Source organism: Amphibalanus amphitrite, unplaced genomic scaffold (genome assembly GCF_019059575.1).
Source record: "Amphibalanus amphitrite isolate SeventyFive unplaced genomic scaffold, NRLGWU_Aamphi_draft 000063F_arrow, whole genome shotgun sequence".
Lineage (NCBI taxonomy): Eukaryota > Metazoa > Arthropoda > Thecostraca > Balanomorpha > Balanidae > Amphibalanus > Amphibalanus amphitrite.
In genome coordinates, this window is record NW_024881559.1 from 183,030 (window position 1) to 196,203 (window position 13,174).

Consider the following 13,174-nt stretch of genomic DNA (forward strand, 5'->3'; position numbering starts at 1 on the left):
GATAGGATGCCAAGACTGCTGGTAGGAGACTTCAGGCGTTATATGAAGCATAACTGATGAACCCCATTAAAACGTTATTCAATTGCCTTTGAAAATGTGTCAGTCTGCAAAAGTTACATAGTAGCAAACTCTAGTACCATCCGTCGTATATTGCATTCTCGTCATTCACCGTACAAAACAGGTCAGTCGGCGTCCTCCGAAAACATTGCACCCCGGCTCGGATACGGGCTCTGTCGGAAGCGGCCGCTCAGTGACGCCCTCTGTGTACGGCAGCTCGGAAAGCCCACGCCGCGGACCGGTGGCGGACCCCTCTGTATCATCTGCTGACCACTGCCGAGCGTCAGGCCACCAGACCTGGGAGTCAGAGTCGCCCATTGGGAGTCCCGGCCGAGACGGACGGTCTGACAGATACACAGGACACTCGGGCACAGGTTACACTGTCAGCCATAGCTGCCGCCACGGCCCCAGCTGCGCCCCTACCGCCTACCAGCTCCGGAAGGCACGGTATACAAATACCGCCCCAACTTAGATCTGTAACAGTCGTAAAATATCGCACCTTAAACGGACGTGGAGGGTGGATCGACCCACTGCGGCATCCCCCGCTTAAACATACACCCTATCTTATGTATATGAATCTCTTGCTCTAAAATAGCATCACAATGTAATGGCTAATCGGGCCTGTCAAGCTCTGGCCGGCGCGAGTCTCCACTGTGCAGGACCTCCGTCCAGCGGAGTCGCACAGGGCGGATAAAACCGCCGTCACACACCCACCGCGGGTGACCACGCGAGGGCGCCACACTCGCTCTCACGTGAACAGATCTCAAAGGTACAGTATAAGGCGACACGTTTTCTCCGTCACGACGTTAGATACCGCCCCTACAGCGATACAGGTCAGTCACAGATACTCAGATACCGAGCTGTTACTTCAGATAAGCCCACGCCCGTCTGCCCACTACGAAGCCGGTTATTTCGCGCCGGGACCTGCCGGCCGCGTGCTGTTTGTCTCTCTCACTCGGCGGGCCGACTGCGCCGGAGGACGTCCCCGCTGCCCGCGGGCGTCCGACGACGGCGGCCGTCACACGGCACAATCACAGTCCGATCAGCCACCGGCCGGCGCAGTTGTGCTCACTGGATGCCGCGGCCACAGACCACAGTCACACACCGGCCCCGCCCGGCCTGACCGACCGTCACACGGACCGACCGCGCTCAGTGGCCGCTCGCCTCCTGGTTCAGGTAGTGCAGCACGTAGTGTAACACCAAGTCGTAACAGTACTTGTACTCGGTCTGAAAAATGGACAGAAACGCGCCTGAGTCGCACAACCTTGACTTATACTGATGCTTAACGTCGAGAATGACTAGCGGATATGCATCCAAATACTGAGTACCACAACATACCACTGAAAAGAGCCTGAAGATGCCCTCGCTGTCAACGCCTATCAACACGAGCGCACACCAGCAGCAGCGTTCGCACCCAATCGGCACAGCGACAGCATCAATGACAATAATGAAACGCACCGGGAGCATAGGAACCACAGAAAGCAAGCTGCATTTAAACTGATAGCTTGGATGCATTTGCTTTGTTCTGGAGAATGCTGACATAAGTATTTTACAATAGCCCTGGTTGGCCCACCCCGGCGGCACTGACCATGTTTGAGATGAGCTGCGGCCGGTGGCGGCGGACCGTCTTGACCGCCTGGAACACGTCCACCTCGCCGTGCTGGATCACCTGCTCGATGCACGCGTTGGCCGCGCAGTACACGCCCGCACGGCACTGGCCGTCACTGCAGGGAGGGAGGAGTGCGGGTCAGTGGGACAGAGGGAGGATATGCCACTGAGCACTGGGCGGTACACGCCCGCACGGCACTGGCCGTCACTGCGGGAGGGAGGGTTGCGGGTCAGTGGGACAGTGGGAAATGTAAACGGGCAGTGCAGCCCGCCCAATGGGCACTGGCCGTCACTGCGGGAGGAGGGGTGCGGGTCAGTGGGACAGAGGTCAGAGGGAAATGTGACTGAGCACTGAGCAGTATACACCCGCTCAACAGGTCGACCTCGGGAGCTGCTATGGCTGTCCGACCCTGAAACGATGATCGCTGTCTATGACTGAAAGTCGCCCCCGCTCTGTGCCCGGGACAATGTGCGCTCCTTCGGCTCAAACCCAGCACCATCGGTTCATCTGGCACGTTTGTGACTCCACCCTAGTCAAATCAGCAAGCTCTCCAAGGCCCGCCTTTATCATTAATCACCACATCACCAAGGCACGCGGGAGAGGCCAGCGATCATTCGTCTTTTCTATCCCCGGGACCCTCCCGGCCCTTCATCAATCATTTTCTCACGTGCTCCGGGCCTGACGGCCAACAGAAGATGAGTTTGAGACGGAGGACCTCCACTGGAGTAAACTTTTCATGGCGCGGTTGCTATTCGACTCGGTGTCATATCCCTGCACCCGTCCCCAGGGACAGCAGAGCCACGGGCGGCGCACCAACTGATGACCGCCTCAGCCCGATGTCATCCATCATTCCGTCTGAACCTCAAACATTCCGTGGATCGTCTTTTCGGCACAGTGCAACATAAGCCAACAACCCGGCGGCGTGTCCACCAGTGCTGTCACCTATCGGCAGGACACTGCGCGGACACGGTACCGGACGGACGCCCCGAGCCCCGGCGGACCGGGCTATCCACAGCACTCACGGCGACACAACGACGACGGGCCCGTAGCCGGAGCGCTGCCGCCACCGCTCCACCATGTTCATGAGCTCGACGAGCGCGTTGGTGGAGGTGGGCACCTTGTAGCCGGCCGGCCAGCAGGTCAGCTGGAACAGCTGGCACGTCTTCACCTCAGCCTTGACACCGGCCATCAGCTCCGTCAGCGAGACGATCTGGGGGAACGGACGGAGGGGCGGCGTCACATACGGTGCCACAAACGGCGTGATGGGAGATGGACTTGCGAAGTAGCGTGAATCCATCGAGCTGGGCTAATGTAATTCGGCCTAGTAACAAAGGTAGGTGTCATAGGTGTCAGTTAGCCGGTCAAGAGAAACACTAGGAACGAGCAATATCAACCAAATTCGTATCATACATCTATATCATATATCTATATCAAATATACATGCATATAATATACCTATATCATATCAAATCTATGCATATCATATCTACAACATATCATATAATCACCAACAGCTACATCAAAATAAGCTTGCATCGTCAGTAGAACATCATGTACATCAGCAAGCATGTAAGCACAGTATTTTGATTAAGTAACTATGCAGGGCAGTTTCCACTGACACCGTTTGTCGGACTCCCCCCCCCCCCCCCCTCTCCTGCCCCAGAGGGAGAGGCGGGGCCCGCTGCCATCCCTCCCTCCCCTCCCCATCCTCGCCTCACCTGTGATCCCTGCTGCGGATCCACGTTGGTGGAGATGGTCTTACGGTAGGGCGCGATCTCCTATAGCGACGGTCGGGAGGTGAGTACACACGGCGGAGCCCACCGCAGCGCCGGCTCATGCGGAGAACGACTGACACACGACACACAGACGGCTGGAGGCTCATGGCGCTCCAGTGCGAGCACAGCAAATAAAGGAGAGCAAAAATGGAATAAAATAAAAACACGCGCATTAACAACTCAAAATAAACAAATAATAAAACTAATGGTAACACCAAACGTATTAAGAATGCAACAAACACATCGGAGCCATGCAGTTTTATGAGTGGGTGGACGTCTACCTTTTTGTTGATTTTGAAGATCCAGGACTTGATGTTCTGGTAGTGCTGGTGCGATATGTGCTCCACTGTGAACACAGCGCCGTACTTTTTGGAGCGCGTGCTCTCCGGCCAGAAGTGGGGGAAGCTCTGTAACGCGGCGGGACAGGGTGAGTTCCCAGCCGGGGCGGCAGGGTGGCGGTGGTGGCCAGGATATCTCAAACACCGGGACCTCAAAAAATCTCAAACAACACAGTTACACTGGTGAACCAAGGAAGAGTGACCAGATTCTGTGTGAGTCTGACCGGCTCTGAGCTCTGATAGTGATCGCAGTGGACCTGGGACATCCACCGTCCGTACTGATACAGAACAGACTGGCGCCGCACTGCGGTACGGGCGGCCAGTGACGTACACAGGGAGGGGCGCGGTGCGGTATGTCAGCATTATCCGAACATACACTCATTGATAACATGGCACACAATAAACGATCGACGAGAGCAATGACTGCTATTACAGGGTATCCAGCCAACACGATTCTACGGTGAATATCGCGTTAACACACGTGTAAATGCGTCCTCTAATAGTGAATGAGTGCTACACAAACTATGTACAGGCGCGTAAAAAGAACTCAGCAGCCGGGGTGATCACTGACGACTGGTTGGAGCGGCGTAGTCAAATGAATACAAGGGCATGCGGCGATGGTGACAAGTGCTGCGTGCAAAGGCAAAAGCTGCCTCATGTAGCACTTTTTGCCTTTGCACGGCAGAGTGGAGGGTATCGCCGCCATAGCGATCCAGGCAACAGTGTGGGTTTGAAGTCGGTGACACTAGAGAAATTGCGCGATTAACGATCGAAGAGAACCCATATAACGAAATGGCCTTGCTCGAATGAGCAGCAGTACCGAAGCAAAATCAGAAATTGCATATTTCACATTAGCTCAAATTGCAACGATGTTACATGAATGCATTGTACATCGACTGGCGGCATCACATTTTTTTCAATCTGTCAATAACTTGCAAAATATGTCGTCTAGTGAATATTCTTCAGAAAACTGAATTCATCTCAGCCGGTTTCAGATGCTCATCAACTAACGACTAAATTGGCTGTGAAACGGCCATAGGTAGTTCAATGATAAACTAGGATGTTTGAGATCTGAATAAGCCATCACCAAAGGTAAGATGACGAATTCAACACACTCAGTTGTTGATCACTATAGTATGTAGGTGCCAGCGGGCGCTGGCGGCGGTCGACACGCACGGGCACCACCAGCAGGTATCAGTGGCACGGAGTGACGACACCGGCGGCCGGCGGGCCAACGCGGGGGCGGCCGGGTCCTCGACCGGGGGTACCGCCAACACAAATTGAAACCCGCTCCGACGGGAGGCAGGTCCCCCGCCCGCCGACCATTCAGCGGCACAACAGTCGGCACTCGCAGCTAATACTTCGTACAAGCAGTCAGAACGTGTGCAGTTTCATCATTGAAGCGTGACCTGCACTGAATACTGCAGCGATAACAACGCAAAACAGATAAACATGGGCGTCTTTACGTATATAATATACTATAATACACACTATACAATATATTTTGTAATTTACAAGACACGTCAGAGACAGCGTATTCACAACTCAAGCACAGGAGTCTTCATGTGCGTGAATTGTCAACACGCTGCATCAAGCACAAAATGGCGACTATCACAGTGAATGAAAGCAACAGGCACAAAAATAACAAATGCAAAAACTAAGTTGGCAGCGCAGCGTTGTTATGGCAACCAGCCGGTGGTGGGAGCGACGCAGCCAGGTGCCGGTGGGGACGCCTCTGACGCGCCGCCGACCGGGCGCGGAGGCACGTATGGACAGCGGGAGTGGTCACCAGACACGTGCCAAACTGACATTACAAAAGGCTAGTCACCAGAGGCCAATCACATACAGTTGATTATAAACTGCTGTCGAGAAAACCCGCGATCAGTTGGCGAACAAACATGACGGCTGTCAGGTGACGACCTTTAAATCAGTTTGGCACACGTCTGATCTGGCGGCGACGGGGTAAAACTGGTGGCGTTAAGTAGGCCTCCGGCGGCCTGCGGTGACTAATACAGGGTGACGTGGATCACACAGCACAAAAACTGCTGCTGCTGCGGCGGGGCTGCGGCGGCGGCTGCGAGACCCGACTGACCGGCGACGTCTCCGGATTACAGAGCACCACGACGGCGCTGCAGTCGTGGTCGTACACCATCGACCACAGGTCGGGCACCGTGTGCGCCAGCGGCCACTCGGTGACGATGTACTCGCGCGGGTGGGTGCAGCCCTGTAACGGCGGCGCCACCCGTCACACACACACGCACACACACAGACGCGCGCCGGTCGGGCGGCGCCGGCCGGCCGGCCACTCACCGAACTGTCGCCAGGACTGGTGAGCACCACGATCGAGTTGCAGTCGTGGTCGTACACCAGGCTCCAGAAGTCGCTCTGGGTCGAGCGCAGCGGCCACTCGGTGACGATGTACTCGCGCGCTCGGTTGTACTCCTGGAGGGGCACGGGACGGCGCCGGGCGGGGCGGGGGCGGGGGCGGGGGCGGACGGACACTGACCGGTCAGCAGGGCGGTCTCACTGGCCTCTGAGTCCTCCACAGATCACACTGGGCACGGCGTGAAGCGCCGCGGGAGCAACACAGTTGAGCGGCGCACCCAGTTAGATGATTAGAGGGAAATGGTCGACAACGGACAACGGTTTGTGGATAGACGGCGGCACGTTATACGTGGTGCTATCTAAACGTAAAGCAGTGAGTGCTACGTCCATGGTGACAACTGAGGTCCAAAACGCAATTAGTCACACGGGCAAGGTGATAAATGGCAATGCACAGGTTTAAACCAACCGGCAGTGAGGGCAGCAAATAAGAAGCGTGATATGCATTATGCACCAACTTCATTGGTGGAGTTCAGCTGTGATGCCATTGAAAGAGTCAATACGAGACCGAAACAGACGAGAACATCCAATGCCATTACGGCCACTTTAAACACGCGATGATTTTAAGGTTTGAAAAGTTAGGTCAGACGTCAAAAAGCCACACAAACAATGCTATATTGCTCGGGGGCAGCGGGCGCGGCTATTTGAGTCGCGTGTGGCGTCATATCAGCGGCGGCATGTCATTCAGCGGACGGCACGCCGCGGTGGCGCCGACAGAAATACTCGGCCGGACGCGCTGCCAACTATTTAGCGGGTCGCGGAAAGCCAGCTCCGGCCGGTGGTCCGTGGTCCGGTCCGGGGGGGGGGGGTCCCGGGCTGCCCCCGAGGGACGCCGGCCGCGGCCGCAGCCCCGGCCGTGAAACCGAGCCTGACAAATTAACGGGCGCGCCGCATTCCGGGCGTGGGCCGCGCATACCGGCGTGAGGCGTCCCGAGACGGAGCTGTCCCGACTGCGGTGGACGCCCCGCCCTACCCGGAGAGGGCGCCATCACTCCGACCTCTGACGGGCCAGTCCCCCCCCCCCAGGATCCCGAGAGGGCACCCATCACGAGCCGGTCCTCCGTAACCAGAAAGGACACCCATCACTGATCCCTGACGGGGCAGCCCTCCGCTCTGTATCTAGAGATGGCCTATCGCTCTGAGAACGCTGAAGGGACAGACTCATCCAAACCTCAAGGGACACCCATTATTGATCTCAGAAGCGGCAGTCCCTTCAACCCCAGAACCCTTCCTATTTCCAGCATTGGCACCCAAGTCTCGAAACATTTCACTAGGGTACTCTGCTGGCAACTCCGATCACCCCGCTAACCGACAAGTCTGCCCTGGTGTTTGGTTGTCAGCTTTCTTTATCTGAATGCCATGTTAAGTCCCATTGCCTCACGAGTCGTGAGGCAAGTGGTTACAAATACCGTCCACGGAACCAGTCTGCCACTTGGTGCAACGGCGGGGTTTTACAGTTACGCCAGAATCCCGTGAAGAGCTTCTGACACCAGCAGATCATCCCATTTCCCTTCCCCTTCCCAGAACTCGCGTCACGTCAGCGGTGGGTGTCGGGACACTGCCTACAGTACACCCCGCCGAGCGCCGGCAGCTGGCCGGCGGCCGAGGACTTACGTCGACAAACACGGCGTTGATGTAGTCGGTGGCGCTGGTGCCTTGGAATGAGGTCAGGTACGGCCTGAAGTTGTCGGCTGCAACACGGGGCCGGGCGAGGGCGGGTCAGTCGGGGTCCGACGCCGCCGTCCAGCGGGCTTGGCACCCGACACAAAGCTCGGTCACACCCGGCCGGCGGCATCCAGAGGCCGCGCGCCGCCCGGCCGGCAGACCGTCACCCCAGGCGGCACAGCGGGCCGGGGCGTGGTCTCACAGCTAGCAGGGGCCGGGGCGGAACTTCACAGCCAACAGGGTCGCGACCTTACAGTCAAAAGAGATATGGGCGTGGCCTCACCGATGAAAGCGATAGGGGCGTGGCCTCACAGATAACAGGGACAGGGGCCGGAGCGCCAATAAGGACCGGGCAGGACCGGAGCGCCGCGACTTTGTCACCACGCTCATGTGGTACAGAGTCGCTTACATGCAAGTGTAACAAAGAAGGGCGTGGCACCACACCAGACGCACATATCCTACAACACATCGTGGATCACAGAAAAGGGCTTAACCCTATTCCTGGCGGGGGGGGGGGGCCTCAGGAGCCCCCCCCTGAGGTTTTTTGGTTATTTCTCCCAAACGCGTTGAGCTAGGAAGCTCAAATTTTCTGACTTTTCCTAAAAGGCTTCTACGCAACATGTCTGAAAATTTTGAGTTGATCTGACCTCAGGTCAGGTCACCAGAGGCGGTTTGGTGACCCTACCTCAGAAAAGTTTGCAATCACGCCAGAGCTAGAGTTTTTGACCGATCAATTTCTTCTCTTCAGGGCTTAGTTAGGGTACCAGTATGTGCAATTTGTATATCTCGGAATTTTGATATCGGTGACCTAAGGTCAGGTCAATTTCGCGACCTCCCCATTATAAGTCAATGGGGGAAAAATCAACTCCCTGCTTTTACCACTAAAACGGGTCGGAATGGCCCCATATACCATACATGACTTCATATACGATCAACCTTCACTACCTTGAGGTCTGTTTTGCTGTTGGGCAGCTGTGAGGTCATGTGACGTCATCAAAGGTCACCAAAGGTTTTTGGCCAATAACTCCGTACAGGAACAAGATACAGACGCGTGGATGGTCTCATTGTGTTCAGCTCGTCAAGACGCATCGAATGATATACATGATGACCTCGAGGTCACGTGACCTGAGGTCAACCTTTGACCTTGACCTTTCGAGGTCAACATATATATCATTCGATGCGGATTGACGAGAGGATCACGATGATGCCCTTAGTTTGTTCCTATCTTGACTAATTCGAAAGTTATTCGAGAAAAACTCTCTCCATATCTAGCGCCGCCATTTTGACTTTTTCGACCCCTGTGACGTCATCTTTGACCTGACCTGAAAATGACCTTAGTAAAAATTGTAGATCTTGGCCGTGCGTATCCGATGCCGTTTACCGCTTGTCGCTATCTTGCTTCGTTCTCGAGATCTCAGGGGGGGGCCGAATCGGCCCCCCCCCGCCAGTTTCTTGTCCCGGCGGAGCCCGCCAGGAATAGGGTTAATGAGTACAAATACAGTATCATAACCGTAATATATTCCTAATCCGACTCGCAGCAATATGCTTACATAATTTACTGGACCGATTTCAGTTGGACCTTTGCCAAGCTCAGAGAAACAATATCCACTCGGACGCGGCCCGGGCGGTATGTGAGACGGGTGACAGTCTCGGACGGACGCTCGTCGGCGTCCCCTCCCCGTCCGCGTCAGGTCGTCTGGGCGGTCCGGCCGGGACCGCGCCGTCGGCACTGGGTCTCTGTGTCAGGGCCGCCGCTCCGTCTGCGCCGGCCGCCCGCTGACAGCCCGGGGCAGGGGCGGGGGCGGGGGCGGGGGCGGGATGGCACTCACGCGGCACGATCATGACGTCCCGGTTCTTGTGGCGGTTGTCGGCGCGGTGGCCGCCGGCGCAGTCGCCGATGGTGAACTTGGGCACCTGGCGGCAGATCTGGTTGAACTCGCGCTGGTAGTCGTTGAGCTTGTCGGGGCCCTTGACGGCCTTCTCTTTCAGTCGCTGTGACAGCTCCGAGACGGGGAACGACGAGTAGCCGCAGGTGACAAACTCCTCCAGCGTGTCGTACACAAACTTGTACTGGTCCTGAAACACGGAGGGACACGAACTTTTACTGGTCCTGCGGCATAGAGGAACACGACATTGTACTGGTCCCGCGGCGCAGAGGAACACGAACTGGTCCTGGGGCATAGAGGGACACGGACTTTTACTGGGCCTGAGGCACGAACTTGTATTGTATTGTACCCCGGGACACTGAAGAAAACGAATTTGGAAGCTGGTCCGAAGTGAACGCATAACAGACACAAACTTGAAGTTGACAAGTGTCATATGGGTTATCAAAGCTTCGATTACGATGACATAACTGACACGCACACTCTTTAATTGTTTTAAGAAACACATCTGTGTTTATTCTGGTACACCAGCACTCTCGACACCCAGAAAAAGACACTGTACCGTAACCTAGCCTAGCCTGAACGAATATCCCGTCCGCTCATCCGGGCTCCCAACTCTCTCCTGCCCGGTTCCGACAGTCCGGTAGACACGGTGCCTCCACCGCCGGCCAACCTCGGCCAGCGTCGCCGCCCGACCCGCCGCCCACTCACGATGGTCTCGATGAGCCCGCGGCGCGACTGGCGCATCTTCTTCAGGTAGCCGTAGACGTCGAACACGCCGTCCTCCTCTGCCAGCTCGATGTTGGCGTCGATGGCCAGGAAGACGCCCGACCGGCCGGCGCCGTCACTGGCGGCAGAGACGGGCCACGCACGGTCACCGACTTCACACACACACCGTCAGATCAGTGAACATGGGTGTGAAACGAGATTACCAGCTGCACACACCAATCAACAGTTTCTAACAAGCCATGGCTGCCAGATGTTGCGTAACTTCACCTATTAACCGGAATGGAAACTGCACCTTTGGCCTACTTCGTGGTCAAACAGAGGCGCCGACACAGCCGCCAGTGACAGTGAGGAGCGGTATGAGATGTGAACCGTGCAATCGACGCGCCGCTTCCCGTCATCCGTGAAAGCATCAGACTCAGAGCCGACAGCTCACGTGACCGAGAGCTGAGTAAAATCACTGTTATTGACGCCGGCAGCTTTCGCCATCTCTCATGTGTCTGCTGAACGCAGTTTGGGACCGCCGAACATGGCGATCTCACCTGATACTTGTTCAACAAGGTGGCAATGTACGATTATCACTCGTCTGGATCAATTTTACAAAAGCCGGTTGCCGACTGATCTGATGTGACATATGTAGGCGAGCACTGAGGAAGCCGAACACAAAGGATCGCCTGAAGGTAAATATGGGATCACAAGCAATGTTAGTGTAGTAAGTATCAGACTTAGTGTCAGACCACGTTGTCAGATACTAGCTGAGATAGCGATGCGTTGTACAAATGTACAGTGTTTGAAATTAAGCCAGGCATTAACCCGCAATTACGACAGCGATTGTCCCCCCCCCCCTGAAACAAACGATGCTGTTGTAATATGCCTAGCTGGTGATCACACGCTCCTACGTGCAAGTCCTCTGTATGCCTCTGGATGTCATACGTCCATTCTACGGATGATGCAGCTTCCAGTTCCTCATGAGCCAACGATTGCCCACCACGCATGTTTCATTTTGACCTCCCACTAAAAAATACTTATTAGTTAGTGATTTTGGTCGATTTCGAACAATGCTCGATATTTTTTGTGCTGATTCCATAGCAAACAGAAGCCAAACCATGGCTCAGTGGGACAGCCGTTTATGATCGTTACCCTCTAACCGATCTGAGACATGGAACCGCTTGGAAGTATTTTACCACCCAGCACATTCCGGCACGTCCAAGGATCATACGGTGGATGACTGGATTATCCATCCAGCTTGTGGCGATAGGATTATAATAACAGACACGGCGAACTTTCACATGAACCGCTTAGCCCACTTACTGAGCACAGCGAAAGTAGGCGCACACCCCGCGCGCGCTCCCTTATTCAGAGTACAAAGCAGCCGCTCGGCGGTTCACTGGCTTTACTTCGCCAAGCTGCTTCGCTAGCGCTAAGCCAGTCATCCGGGTCAACCATGTTTTCCGCAACTTATTTCGGCAGCCAGCATGGTTTCAGGTGGCTAGTTTTTAGCTCAAAACTCCTTGCGACGTCTAACAAGCCAACGTACGCACTAGCTCAAATACCTAACGTAATAACGCGCTGGAACCCGGCTAAGATCGCCACTCGCCAGTACTTGGGTAAATGGTCATTAAATCTTCAAGACGGTATGCGACTTAAGTAGCTATTGCTAGCAGCTCGGTAACCTGTCTTATCTTCATGATAACCTTATTATAATTTTTAAAACAGACATCAACGCCTAGTTATTTGACTTATCGGACCTATGATATAGATAGGGTAGACCGGGGCAAGTCGCCCCGCCGAGGTAAAACGCCTCACCGATGTTTCTCGGAACTGGCAAGGTTCTGGGGAAACATTCTCTCTTCTTTAAAACGTGCACTATATGATCATTATATGAGCAGACTGGAAAGATATTGTGATAACTCTTTAGGGAGATATAGCCAAAAATTTGTTTTTGGAGTGATTTTTATGTTTTGTAGTCAGATTATGCATCATGGCGTTCTTTTATGGTTCACATCAGGTTAACGACTTTTATGTATTTTGAACAACTATTGTCTAACGCTTATAATGCTGGGTTGGTCCGTTTTAAATGATGCCTTGCTGGAGTGCAAGGCGTTGTTCTCTGACCAAAATACGTGATGGGGTAAAACGCCCCAGTAGGTCGCGGGGCAAAAAGCCCCATGGGGCGTTTTACCTCATGTGTTGTTCCGACTACCCACTTCCTAATGTTCGGTTGCTGGCGAACAGTAAGTTTCTATGCAATTTTATGTACCTTTCTTAGCAAATTAATGACAAAGGAAGTATTTTGTTAACATTTGCATTGCAATAATTTATTATTTGGCCTTATGAGGCAGGTGAAAAACCTGTACATACAATAGTGTCATAGCTGAACACCTGACAGGATGGAAGGTGCTAACTTGATGTATGTTGATGTATGTTATTTACATCTGTTATTGCATTACGAATGTACGTTTGATGTATGCTGTTTGTTTACATCGCTGTGTTACATGTAAGTGTTTTGTATTGACGTCCTACCGTGTATTATTGTGGTATCAAATATCACCCAATAACCATCGCTGGAACCGGTGAGACCGAGCGGCAACAAGCTTTGCTTAGCTGCGGGGTCTCACTTGGCTCCAGCAAAAGCAAACTGCTAAAATGACCAGATAATGTATGCATATATTATTTTGCATATTACTCAGAAAATTGTATAAATGTTAAAATTCTCTGCATGGCTGGGTCTCCCATGAT

The 13,174-nt window shown here is 54.2% G+C and overlaps 1 protein-coding gene across 4 annotated transcripts in view; it reads right to left on the reverse strand.

Moving 5' to 3' along the window:
• Window positions 1-134: 134 nt before the first annotated feature.
• LOC122378660 (receptor-type tyrosine-protein phosphatase S-like) overlaps window positions 135-13,174 on the reverse strand; it is a 48,601-nt gene continuing 35,561 nt past the window's right edge. The window contains exons 8-16 of one of the 4 annotated variants that reach the window (XM_043359958.1): window positions 10,421-10,556; window positions 9,656-9,902; window positions 7,776-7,852; window positions 6,090-6,221; window positions 3,723-3,848; window positions 3,385-3,444; window positions 2,689-2,876; window positions 1,646-1,781; window positions 135-1,284 (exon numbers count right to left, since the gene is read on the reverse strand). In XM_043359958.1, the coding sequence (XP_043215893.1) occupies window positions 1,207-1,284; window positions 1,646-1,781; window positions 2,689-2,876; window positions 3,385-3,444; window positions 3,723-3,848; window positions 6,090-6,221; window positions 7,776-7,852; window positions 9,656-9,902; window positions 10,421-10,556 (1,180 nt within the window). In that variant the 3' untranslated portion in view covers window positions 135-1,206. Of the gene's footprint in view, window positions 1,285-1,645; window positions 1,782-2,688; window positions 2,877-3,384; window positions 3,445-3,722; window positions 3,849-5,871; window positions 6,004-6,089; window positions 6,222-7,775; window positions 7,853-9,655; window positions 9,903-10,420; window positions 10,557-13,174 lie in introns of all 4 variants that reach the window. The other 3 variants (XM_043359957.1, XM_043359960.1, XM_043359959.1) reach the window with 3 other exon arrangements.